The 13,478-nt window shown below is 36.3% G+C and overlaps 1 protein-coding gene and 1 long non-coding RNA gene across 2 annotated transcripts in view; one reads left to right on the top strand and one right to left on the bottom strand.

Annotated features, from left to right (window-relative positions):
• Positions 1-11,362: 11,362 nt before the first annotated feature.
• Positions 11,363-13,211, bottom strand: LOC110110586 (heat stress transcription factor B-2b-like). Its single transcript, XM_020842142.2, has 2 exons — positions 12,158-13,211; positions 11,363-12,073 (listed from the first exon to the last, which is right to left on the bottom strand). Exons 1-2 carry the CDS (start codon positions 12,395-12,397, stop codon positions 11,375-11,377), a joined length of 939 nt encoding a protein of 312 aa, XP_020697801.1. The 5' UTR covers positions 12,398-13,211; the 3' UTR covers positions 11,363-11,374.
• LOC114581301 overlaps positions 11,923-13,478 on the top strand; it is a 6,935-nt gene continuing 5,379 nt past the window's right edge. The window contains exon 1 of the long non-coding RNA XR_003703177.1: positions 11,923-12,054. This is a non-coding gene — a long non-coding RNA (uncharacterized LOC114581301). The remainder of the gene's footprint in view (positions 12,055-13,478) is intronic.

Genomic DNA, 13,478 nt, shown 5'->3' with positions numbered 1-13,478 from the left:
ATATAAGGGAAAATTTTAAAACTAAAAATAATTAATAAATGTGTTAATCATTTAAGCACACTTAAAAAAAATTAAAATTAGTCAAAGTCGTATGTTTAACGGGTGACTAACATCCGACAAAAAATTGTTGAGTTAGATATTCGCTCGCATTCGATAACAAAGACTTAATGCAAGTTTGAGTTTCCCTTTAAATGTTGTCCAACGAAAAGCCAACTCCAAACATGTTTGTGCAGATTTATTAATTGAGAATATAACCTTATATTGTACGCTATGTAAGCTTGTTTGGTCTTGTCTTGTTGTTTAGTATATCTATAATATTTAAGTAAGTGCCAGAGGTCGTTCCTTGCCCATTGCATATTCAAGTTATTTTATGTAGGGTTTTAAATATTACGTTTGTTCTTTAGTCAACTACAAAGGTTAAACTTGGGTGATCAAGTAATGTTGCTTAATGTTTAACTCAAATGTTTCCATCAAACTCAATTATTATTTATTTAGCTTCTTTATTTAAAAAATTATATTTTTGAATAATAATATGAATAAAAGTTATCAAAGCAAAATACATATGAAAATGTCCATTGCATAACATAAGTATAATCAAATACATGATCCATGATAGTGCTAACATCATCTGGAGGTAACATCATCAAAAGCAAACATCATGAAAATCTAACATTATCAGGAGCTTACATCATCAAAAGCTAACATCATATGTAGTATAAACATAAGCTCAACTAACTCCTCCTACGTAGTCTCTAGGGCAATGCATCTCTACAGGGAGTGTAGTGTTGTGGCAGTCGTAGAGGTATCTCATGTAACCCATGTTGTTCCTCCCCAACAATTTCAAGCTGAGGTATGTTAGATGTTTGGATGGTGTAAGGACCAAAATTTGGGCTGATGTAAGTATGTAGATCTTATGGCACCTGGTAACTAAGGATATCCTCTGAGGGCCCCTTATCAGGATACGAAGATAGGCTAGGAAATCCACTATATGGGTCAAGAGCATCCTGGCTCATGATGAGTGGTGTATCATGCCCAACTACATCATCAAAGTATCGTTGGTCCTCAATATGCATTTGTCGGCACGATACACAACAAAGCTCATCCACCGTATTTATGTCTCGCTGCTTCTATGTATCCCAGTACCGTTGAAGTGATGTTACAAAACTCACTCAGTCCCAAGGAAGAAGTACCTCTATAGTAACAACTTCATTAATTAATTAAATTTACACTTCAAGGCTATTAACATGATGTTAGATTTCATATTTACATACCATAAGGGGCTCTAAGGGAGCTATGGGTATGTCATGATGGGAAGCTCAACAGGTGCCTTCTACATGTATAATGTGGCCCATGACTTATATCACTGCAAGTACTAATGCACAACATCACTAAAATGCTCCTCGATAACCACATAACCTCGCATGCTCTCCCATATAGAAATGTGGGTCGTATGGTACAACATCCAATTCATGTTTAGTTATCCCACAACCATTTACTCTTTTGAAGTCAGGCTCCATATGTAAGACTTTAATAATAGGATAAGTCGAACAATCATAGCATTCAATTGGGCAAGCACTACTATACCCTTTTTCAACTAATCATAGGCACTCTTGCAGCCCATATCTTTTCACCTGCCAAACATATATGTGCAACTAAAGCAAGAATGTGCTGTGTGTACGACTCCCAAATCACCTGCACATAAAAAAAGTGACTTTGTCGCTAAAATTTATGCAACATATAATGAAGCATTAAAATTCTGAAAATACCTAACTATCAAGTATATCATCCAGCTCATCCCTATAACTGATAATGTTTCCCACTGTAAATTGTCGGAGTTGATCCTTGTTCCACCTATTTCAAATAAGCCTAACATGCATGAAAATATTTTGTGTATTATATTTGTAATAAAATATATTTATTTGAACTTCATACCTGAATCCAACACTCATTCCACAAAGTCATGTTAGGAATATAACATGAAGTGCAAGTCGACCAACATGTAGGTGCTCCTAAGCCCAAATATATATATAAATGTATGCACTCAATTATATTGGCTATGTTATGCTTTGTTGCTTTAGTCAACTCCCTATACAAGTGAGCTAGGACCGCTCCCCCCAAGAGAGTATGTACCTAATATCCCCAAATCCTTCATAATAGTCAAGTACAACAAATGTATCTTCGAATATGGTTTATCTAGAAATAGACGGCAGCCCATTATAAATAAGATGTATGCCCTGACATGCCAAAGATAGCAGCTTCTAGTATGTTTATGCTTAAAAAGTAATCAAAGTGCATAGTAAGAACATTACAAGACCCGTACTTCATCAAGATGTGCTACCCTACTCAGATACCTAATCTAAATGACTTTGTCTTAACATTGCCGCATAACACACGACACGCACACACAAAATATGGTATAATAAATTAATAATGGTTTCCCACAACTGCACATGCATCCTCTTCCATCAATTAAATCGACACAATATTATCTTGATGACATGTCGACAACTTGAAATTCATACATGTTAAGATGGATTGATTATGGCAATATTATTACTGTCACGCCCCAATATCTAACTTGGAAAGAATATCAATTCACCGGCCATTTACCAGAGTCATCTATAGCCTTCAATCACACAGTCTAACAAAAATCTATAATATTAAAAACATCCATATACAAGTCGATTCATATCTCAAAAGTTCATGTACAATACTCAGGAACTATGCTAAAACCACAGATACTGAAATCTATCATGTCCTGAGTACAAAAGAATCAAAATCATCAAAGAACTAATAACTGTAGAACCGGGATCATATCCTATCTTCTGCTCCTTGCCCTGACCTGAAAACTATAATGGCTTTACAAGCCCAGCAGTCACCTAATAACTATAACAAATCGAAGCACGCACGCTATCATATTGCATGTCGTGTCAATCAAATCCATATCAGTCAATGGTCAATTGAGTCTATGCAATATGAAATCGAGAGTCAATGAAAATCAGTTTATCAAGTGCTGACATCGGCAAATCAATAATACAACTTCAATATAATACGCAATCTCGAAAAATCAGACCAGGAAGAATCAATCATCTGTCCAAATAGCATCGATATCAAATCATCAAACAATCAAATCAGAAAGTGAAATCGGATTCAATAAAGCAGTACAATAAGCTCAATCGTTATATAGGCAATGAATGCTACAATGCAGCAGGCTCAATGGTGCATAGAATAGATCATATGTATATGAGTCTATCAAAATATAATATCCAGATCCATCTATACGCATCATGAATCAATACCGATATCTATATCCTCTAGTCAGTAATTCCAATGCGGCATACAATCGGATACATATGAACGTCACTGCGACCGGCGATAAAAAGATATGATCATACATCAGTAAAAGTCCGATCAAATCAATAGCATAAATCCGAAGTCCAATACAGTAACAGCAGTTCAATACGATATATATGACATAGTATCAATCACTGTCATTTGCGTTGAGAATCCATATTATGTAGTTGTAGATATCCATAGTTGGTATCCATAAAAAGAGTACGTCACTTGGAGTTATGCCGTCTGGCCGCCCGTACGGCTATCTAATACGGAACCTCCCTTATGACTCCATTCGATATATCATAATCGATGTGTAAAGAAAGCCCGTCGGCCCACACAGCTGTACAGGGTAATCAATCTCCAACCAACGTTACAAACCAGTTCCCCTTGCTGTTCCAGTATCGACCTAATCACATCAATAATCCAATTCATAGTCATATTGACAATAGCAATCATATCAATATTTCATTTAATCTTTCAGTCTAGTCATCCAGAATAAGTAGAAATCGACACGAAATTTCGGCCGACTAACGACGATCTACCGAGATACACAAAAAAAACCTGCAAAAACACTAATGTCCAAATTTACAACAGATGACGTTCACACAATCATATAAGACTATTATACATATAGCATCCACATCATCATAAACATCCAGAGTATTTTATTATTCAATATAAAATCGCGTAGAATACAATTCCAGCCGGATACATCATCGCAGAACTATATACTCAAATCGTGTACTTAATCATTCATAATCTATAACATTTCTAAAGTTGTGCGGGTTGACAGTGTGTCGTGAAAATTTGTGTCAATAACCAAATCAGGTCAATTTTTCGATAAAAAAACACAAATCCGTACACAACCTACGATCAAACACAATATCTTTGAACAAAGAAATATCGATTCAGGAGTCCTTACACGATGATCTACACTTTTCCCAACGAGGCGGCGTCGAGACGAAAAGGCGCTCACGCGGCCTCCGTAAAACCGCTTCCCTTCTCTTTCCTTCTCTTTCCTCGTCTCTTCAAATCAGATATTTTTATACAAAAAAAATGATTTTCTCTTCTGTCCTGCAAACGAGCTGCTTTGCTTATCATACATTAGTCTGATGTCTCGGCCGATCGCGAGACATCTGTCCAGGACGATAGTGACCAATTTTCCAATCGACTGGATGATTTGTAGGACGATACAGGACGTATATATAATTTCGCCAAAGACCCCTTAGCTCTCGAGGGATTTTTGCCATACACCTGATCGTCCCAGCGTACGATCCATAAATCCGTCCTGGGACGATCCAGTCCAGATAATCACTTCCAAACACTACAGACAATCAGCTTTTTGCGAAGGCATCTCGAATCGTCCCATGGACGATCTCACACATCGTCCTGGACGCACCCCCCCCCTCTGGGAGGAAAATCCATTCAGAGAGGAACAATAAGGAACGAGGTCTTAAATAGTTTCTATTTTGTTTAGACCCACTGTGTCATACCATAATATATTATTTATATTTATTTTTTATACACATAATCATCATATTCATTACTCAGTTTTAAATATGATTGAATGATGTGAAACAAATTGTTAGATGCACATGAAAGGGTAAGTTGGGCCTTTATAAGCTTTGCTGAATGAGATATTAGCTTAAATTATAAATGAATTATAAGTTGTGTTTATATTTTACTTCTTTTGATATGTGAGCACATAAATGATTAAGTACAATATATATATATTATATATACACCACACCACCTACGTACTCAAAAATCATCTTGATCGGAGCACGATCTCAATGCAAAATCAGTTGAAACTTAAAAATTAAATTCTGGGGATCACCTGAACTTCATATTATCAGCCAAACTTAAGTCAACTGTAGCGTCTCGGAAATTACAACCCAACCGACACCAAATTCGAACTCAATCCGAGGCCCAAATAAGGACCCGAAGCCACTTTGAAGCTTGTATCATCTGTGTAAGTTACCAAACGTTTCCAAAATGACGAATCTTATAATCAAATCGTAGCAGCTCGATTAGAACGAACCAACGAGCCACCAGATCACTGAATTCTAAATCATTAAGCCTACAAAGTGCTTACCGAACGGTTCATGATCAAGGTGGTTCAATATCGGCCATCGCATCCAATCACGTCCCATTTATTCCGTTGATCTCTCTATCTATTACGGCCATGCCACTCCAAAAAATTTATAAAATAGACCCCTCATTTTTCTCTTGAAATTAGAAGGACCTAAGCAAGAAAGAAGAAGAGAAAGAGAAGGTAAGAAGAGGAAGAAACTCCATCCTCGTCCGCCCGCCGGACCACACCGTGCCTCGTCGGGACCCACCGCCAGAGCCTATACCGCCACCACATGAGGCCCTCACCATCGCCGGACCACCGCAGAGACTCAGCTGGATACGCACCGCCGGAGCACTCGCGGACGACTGCCAGAGCTCGCGGACCCACTCACTGAGGCCTCACCTCGATCAAGGCCCTCAACCATCGCCAAAGGCCCTGCGAAGTACTTTACTCTTTTCTTGGCTTATTTCCATGATTCTACTATCTCCGCGGAAGGCGACTGGGGGCGAGTTCTACACGATCTCTACACCTTCACAGAGTGCCCCACCTTCGCTAGAGGCCCTCCCCTTCGTCAGAGGCAGCTCACCTTAATCGTAGAGGCCCTCCCCTCGCCAGAGGCCCTCACCTTCGCTAGAGGCCCTCACCTTCGTCAGACCATCACCTGAGGCCCGAAGTTCTGCCAGACCATCACCTGACATCCGGATTTCTATGGTACAGTTTTTATTTGTAATCTGATTGCCCTCGAAGGCGAATCAGCCCATTGTAACCGACTTATATTCTAGTTGAATCATTTTCAACTGGGCTAGGCCTCGTGATTTTTTCCCTTTCAAGGATTTTCCACGTAAAAAATATTGTGTTTTCTGTGTGTGAGCTGGATATCCGTGCAAAGCTAAGACGTATAGTTAAAACTCGATCGCCGAGTATATTCAAGCTCGCAACATATATATATATATATATATATAAGGAGGAGCATGATGCTTAATTAAATTAGGAATATAAATAGAGCATTATTTTTTTTTTTTTAAAAAGAAGCAAATTAGCCAAATAGAATGACGCATTCCATTGAATGCACCAAACTGTTTGGCTTATTTAGAATAACCAAACAGTTTCGCACATTTAATGGAATGTGTCATTCTGTTTGGCACATTCCATTGAATGCGTCAAACTGTTTGGTGCATTGCTATGGCCTATAGTAATTTAAATTTTTAATTCGGTTGACTCGGCTGAATGTGCCAATTGATTTGACTCATTTGGTGCATTCTTTAGGTCATTTGACTAGTTTGCTTCTTTTTAAATTTTTTTAAATACATGATCTTATTGCTTATTTAAATTAAATATAATGCTCCTATTTATAATATTATCTATATATATATATATATACACACACTAAAAATTATCCAAATAAAATGCAATTTCATGTCAAAGCGGCGGCGTCAACGTTAGTCTTATGTGAACTTAATTTAAGAAAACTTAAATTAATATTTAATGTTATAATGATTATTATCAATACTAATTATTTACATACAACTATGCCTCCAAATGCCTCTCAGTTTGAAGAAATTGATGCATTTAGAATTCTCCCTCTAATTTAATTTTGATGTATTTGAAATTTCTTAAATGAATTAAATAAATGAAATGTTTTAACCTCTTTTTTTAATTATAAAATAATGTCCTTATTATAAAAAAATTTATGTGCATTTTTTTACCTATTCTTCTATATAAATTTTATACCAATTATGAGATTCAAAACACCCAAGACTTTTTGGTAGCTTTAGGGTTACATCTGGTTGAGTTTAGTCTTTAGGCATTAGCTATGTTGTATGATATTAAGTGTTATGGTCTCATTGAAGCTGCTTGTGATTTATTTAAGATATAGAGTAGAAGACATATGTACATTAAATTATTTAAATGATAGGAGATTTATGATTGTGGAAGTAATGAATTTGAATTAGATGGGAAACTTCTAGATATAAATAAATTAGATGAGACGATTCCAACTTCTGTAGGAGCGGTACAAACACTTGAGATTGTCCGAGCACAATTAATTGTAACTTATGAGTTTTCTTTTTAATGGATATTTCTTTTATACAGTCATCTTCACTAAAATCTTTTGGGAGGTCCAGTTCCTTCTAGCATCAATAATCTTACCACTCTTCATGCCTTGTGCATAATTCTCACCAACTTACTCAACTGGTCTTTTACAACATTGGTGAATAATCATGTCCTACAAATAATTTATGCTTGCATGCATATAAGGGAATTATGTTCTTTAGAGCACCATTTTTTCGACATCTTACAAATGAGATTGTGTTCAATTTATTGGAGGAGAGTATTTGGGAGCAATACAGTCCAAAAATATTATACGTCAAGAAATTGAAATAGGATCCGTAATTTAGTTTTCACATTTCATTATAGTATTTTTCTTACGTAAAAACACCATCTTTTTTATTCCTAGAAAATTTTCATGATAGTTTATATTTATAATAACTATCTTAAACATTTTATAGTGTCTATTGCATACAAAGCACGGCTATTTGGAGGCTGAAAGTCTAGAAAATTCATGGAGGATCAACCAAGCATGGGCGGATCCACCCATGGCTTAGGGTGGGCAAATGCCCACCCTAAAAAAAAAATTAAATATTTAGAGGAGAGATTTTGAAATATTTTGAGTGTTTTGGGCATTTTGCCCCCCCTAAAAAATTTTTTTTGCCCTACTTTTATCAATCCTAAGCATATTTGCCCATCCCTCATAAAATTTTTTTTTTTTTTGCCCACCCTAAAAAAAGAAGCTGGATCCGCCCCTGCAACCAAGAAACTATTCTTCAGAAAGTAGATATTACTAGTTTAAGAAAATCATTTGATATGGCCTTGCAAGGTAGAAAATGAAACTTGTTTCTAATGCTTAAAAGAAAACTGCAGCGGATTGGTCAACGATTATAAATCTCCTTCTTTATTTTTCGTTATATCTTTTTTTATGCTTATATATCAGTTCTTATTTCTTTTGAAATAAACATGCAGATTTAGGTCTATAAAAATTTGATTATACATTAACTAGCCGATATATGCTTGTTCGAGGGCGAAAGGATCATTTGGCTATGATAGATATGATTACTATCGATCTCACAAAAGAATTGCAAGTATGATTATTTTTCATGCATCTGTTATGGCATCTCATTTCAGGTATGATTATTTTTCATGCAATCTTTAATGACATCTCTATCATTAATGTCTAGATGATCATGAAAAAGATGATGCGTTGTAGCCATTTAGCGATATTATTGATAAATTTTTTGAAGTGAAGTGGGACAAAGGCTTAATGTTGATGTTGTTGTATTATCAAAGTGAAGCTATGGTTTGAAAGGCTCTACAACTCTTTAATAAAATTTGGTGAATCTAAGCTTTCATTGGCCTTTATTTATTCATGCTAAAATCTGTTAATCACATTTATTCATCATTAACTATGTTAATCACATATTAATATCTTTTTCCAACTATCTCGAATTGCTATTGGCATTTGCATGTTGTTGATAACCTTCAAAAGGAACTGACTTATCATACCAAAGGAAGAGAAAGTTTGTTATTAATTTCACTTATATATGATTTAGTACAATTTTTTACAAGTATTGCACTACTCTATGTGGATGGCTTTACCATGAAATATTTTTTTCAACATCTCATAAGTTTCAACATCTCTCAACTTACATAAACATATTTTTTAGCATAAGTGTACTAATTTAGTAATGCTTCTTTTTTGGTACCTTTGATCAGGTTCTAGAATGTTGGGATTGAGAAGCTAAAAAATGGTAGCAATTAAGATTGTTAGAGGCATAAAAAACAATGGGATGATGCTTTGATTGAAATTCTTCAACAACTTTTCAATGATGTTCCCTTGGACAATCATTGTTTTATTTGAAAACCTTTTAGTGAGGATAGATTTTTTTTTAACTCATTAAATTTTATTAGTGATAAAATTAAATTATGATTTTTAATATTTTTATCTATATGATTTGCATCCAAGCATGTACTATTCATTTTACATTTCTTTCAATTGTTTTTAGTTGTTGTATGGAGGGGAAGTTTAATCTTATTTGTCATTGTTGAACATGTGTGCAATTATGCATGATTTGTGTCTCATTCATAATGATTTGAGGTTGGACAATATTCTTGTTGGTTCTCAAGAGCATGTAAATGTGTTTGATCACAAGTTATTATTTTTCTCATACCTAAATTAAATAATTGTTTGTTGTTTGTTAAGTGTTAAATTCTATACTTAATAAATCTTAGTTTGCTCATTTATTTTCATAAATTGTTGAATTTTTAATTTCCTTTTATTGATTCAGTTTCCTAATCACAATATGAGATTACTATACGCATACAGCATACTAGGATCACACTTATATTGTATCAACAAGACACTACAGGACTCCTGAAGTTATATTAGATTTTTTCAGGATTACTATGCGCATACTCATCCTCTTATGTTATTGCTTGTGTGATTGATTATATAACTCTTCTTGTGCTTGAAAGAGGGCTTGGATGGAGTTATATAAATCTTCCCGTGCAAATATCAAGGATTTCTTTTTTTAGGAAGTTCCAAAATTCATTAATGCATTATAGTTTGAGTTATATTTTAGTATCATATTACTCATGACTTGTAGATAATCAACATCTAGCTTCAATCAATCTAACAAATTAATGTGAATTGAACTTGTGATCCTTAGACTAAGGATGACTATTTATTTGTCAAAAATGCAGGGTATTGATAGTGGCTTACTGTTTGGAGCAGTAGTCATGACTCCTGAGATAAAATAGCTCAAGTGATGTCTCAAATGATACATTTCAATACATTTGGTGGGAATCCATATGTTATCCTGGTGGACATATAGTGCTTAAGGTTCTTGACAAGGAGAATCATCAAACACATTATGCAGGTGTGGGGTCTCACTTAATTAAACTGAAAGAGATTCAACATAAACATGAAAGTGAGATTTTCTTCCTCAATTTTGCTTATTGTATATTATGAAACATATTCAATCAACCTATATGATCTGTATATAGAAAGGCCTTACAAATTCTTTGGCTTTTATATGGATAAAATATTCTACTATTCATTTCATGTTAGATTTTGATTTTTAAATACAATGATAGGTTAAGAGAAGCATGATTTACATTCTTTTTTATTTACTTTTGTACCGTTATCTGATTTTTAGTTCAAACACCTTTAGGAGATTGGGTTTCTACTTTTGCATTGCATAATATATAGTAATGAAGTTAGATATGTTTCTTTTATCATACTACATTTTATCATACTACAGTTTATGAATGTTTGAGGAGGGTTAGAAGGCAAGTTTATGAATCAAATAAAAATTGAAGGAATTGAATTCAACACTCGGTTGTTTGAATTGTTTACTACTATAATAATAAAATTTTATATGTTTATATGTTTCCACCTCTTCCTCTTATCATCTCATGTTCCTATCAAATAAAAATTGATTTTAGTTCTTATTTTTATGAGTTGTATATTGTGTTTTCACTTCATGCTCTTACTAGCTATCAATTATAACATGTGTGTGCATGTAATATCACCATCACAATTAAGCTTTCGCACTATATTTAAAAATGATATAATTTATATTAAAAAAATATAGAATGATAATGTCATTAAAATATTAATAATATAAATTTTTATTCACGTTCATGCAATAAAACTAATATACTCTAAATTTGAGAAAGTTCTACCAATAAATCATCACTTTTTTTTTAGTTGTATATCATTTATTCAATTGAACTCGACATAAATAATCTATCTTCTAATAATTGAAAAAATACCAAAAATTAAAGGGAAATTACTAAAACCTGAAACTAAATTAATTATCCAACTCTACAAACTCAAAGAGTCAGGAAAAGAGAAGGCTCGCTCGACGTCCTCACGTGATCAGCATAGCAAGCAGTCAAGTGCCAGCCCTACTCTTTAAACGCTACATGATTCGGCCTGGAACAGTCCAACCGCCAAGTTTCTTGACCGATCACCTGCACCGTCCGATCCGCTGCCAAATCCGACGGCTTCGTCTTCACATCCACCACCGACCTCTGCGACTCCTCTTCGACCTGCTCAGCTCGCCCCCGCTTCGATCCGATCGCCACGCCGAAAAGCCTCGGGAACACCCCCGCTTCAAGTTTCACCGGTCCTCTAGCCAGAAGCATCTCTAGTTCCGGCGAACCATCCGCTTCCAATCTTCCTGCGCCGCACCCGGCAGCTTCGCCGCCGTTGATCTGATAACCGGCATCATATTTGGACATGACTTGGAGGATCTTGTTGCAGAGGCCTTTCATCTGGCCGAGCTCTTTCAATAGCCGCGCGTTCTCCCGCCGCAGCCGCTCGTTCTCCTCCCTCAGCTCCGCCTCGCTGCTGCAAGCCTCGAGCACTCCCTGCGAGGAGTACGATGATATCACTTGCTCATCGCCCGAGCTCACCGGCGATTCTGTCTGGTTCGCCGGAACCACCATCGCCACGGGTTGCGCTGGAATCGCCGTCGGCTGGGCTGGAACCGCCGCCTGCTGGAAGATCTTTCGGCGGTGGATTTCGCTGAGGAGCCGTTTCTCGCCTCTCTTGAACGAATCGTTCGCGAACTCCCATCGATCCGGTACGATCTTTCGAAACCCCTGTAATTTCATACAATGATTAATCGAATATACTAGCGCGACGGGGTGTTCTGGATATTAATTCGGGAAATCAGGAGGGCTCACGTAGGTATTAAGCTGTCGGACGAAACTAGAGAAGTTGTTGTGCTTGAAATATTTGGGGAGGAGATCCCGGGCGAATTCAACCGGTCTCCACACGATGAAGGTGGATCCGTTTTCGTTCCACGAGATCACGTCGTCCAACTCTGGATCGTCGACGAGCTGGTAAGTTTTCGTCAAAAATGGCGTCGGGATCGATCTCTGACCTTCTTGCGTACCCGTCGCCGTCGGCTGCGGAGCAGCCATTAACTAGTCGAGATTCGGACGGTAAATTTCTGCAAGGAGAAGGGAGGAGAGAGAGAGAAAGAACAGGAAAGAGATGGAAGGCGCGAGAAGCTGCGATATGCTTTTCCATTCGAGAAGGTTCCTGAAAGAATACGGAGGTGGGGGATTTCGTCGGACACGTGTCGTGAATTAGTGGATGAATTATGCTTTGCAAAGGTAACGTCGCAAGAATTTGTATGCGGTATTGATAGTTTGGCCGTTAGTTTTCGGATGAACGAAGGATTTGAATGGGCGCATAAGGGAGTAACTTGTGAGTGTAGGGTAGGATTTGACCCGTGTGGCTTTCTACCACGCCCAAAAGAGAGACCGTTTCTCTGTTCTGGTGCTGACTTGGCTGTAACACAAAACAGCTGATTTGGTTGACGAGTACGAATGAGATTGAACGTGACGTGTTTGTATTCGTTTGCAAAGGTAATTTTTTAGGTTAGGCTTGTAGCAGATCATTCAGTCCATTTATTTCGCTTCCACGGATTTTCTTCTCCTTCTAGATGAGTTCATGCACAAGAGAAATTATAACCTGCATTAAACACGTAGATTTTGTTTTCTTACGAACCGACCCGATCTAACCATGCTATTTTTAAATTGACGCTCATTTTTACGTTTTTAAGAAAGAAATATGTGAAAACTTTCAAATATTTAGAATTTTGATGGAATAAAATTTTTAGTATCTATTGGGAAAGAAAATTGAGAAACATATGATAAAGATGAAAACTGAGTTGGAGAATATTACATTTGAATTTTTTATTGATAAACTTTAAACTCCTTCAAAATTTTACTGTATTAATTTCATGTAAATTTATAGCAAGCAAATTTTTCATTCAATGGTTTTGCCCTTTTCAACACTGCCGTTTGGAAGCGACACGCTGTATGGCCTGAATACAGTGACAAGTGTGCAAGGGCCGCTGCACTGGCGCCCGGGTGCAGTGTTAAATAGGCAAGGGTTCCCACATCAAGGACGGATGTGGGCAAAGAAGCTAGTCTATGAAACTAAAATTAGGATAGGAACTTGGAATATAGGTTTCCTTACAGAAAAATTAATGGA

Source organism: Dendrobium catenatum, unplaced genomic scaffold, assembly GCF_001605985.2.
Source record: "Dendrobium catenatum unplaced genomic scaffold, ASM160598v2 fragScaff_scaffold_1639, whole genome shotgun sequence".
Taxonomy (NCBI): Eukaryota; Viridiplantae; Streptophyta; class Magnoliopsida; order Asparagales; family Orchidaceae; genus Dendrobium; species Dendrobium catenatum.
Note: the sequence above shows the minus strand (reverse complement) of the source record. Positions and strands in the feature narration are given on the sequence as shown.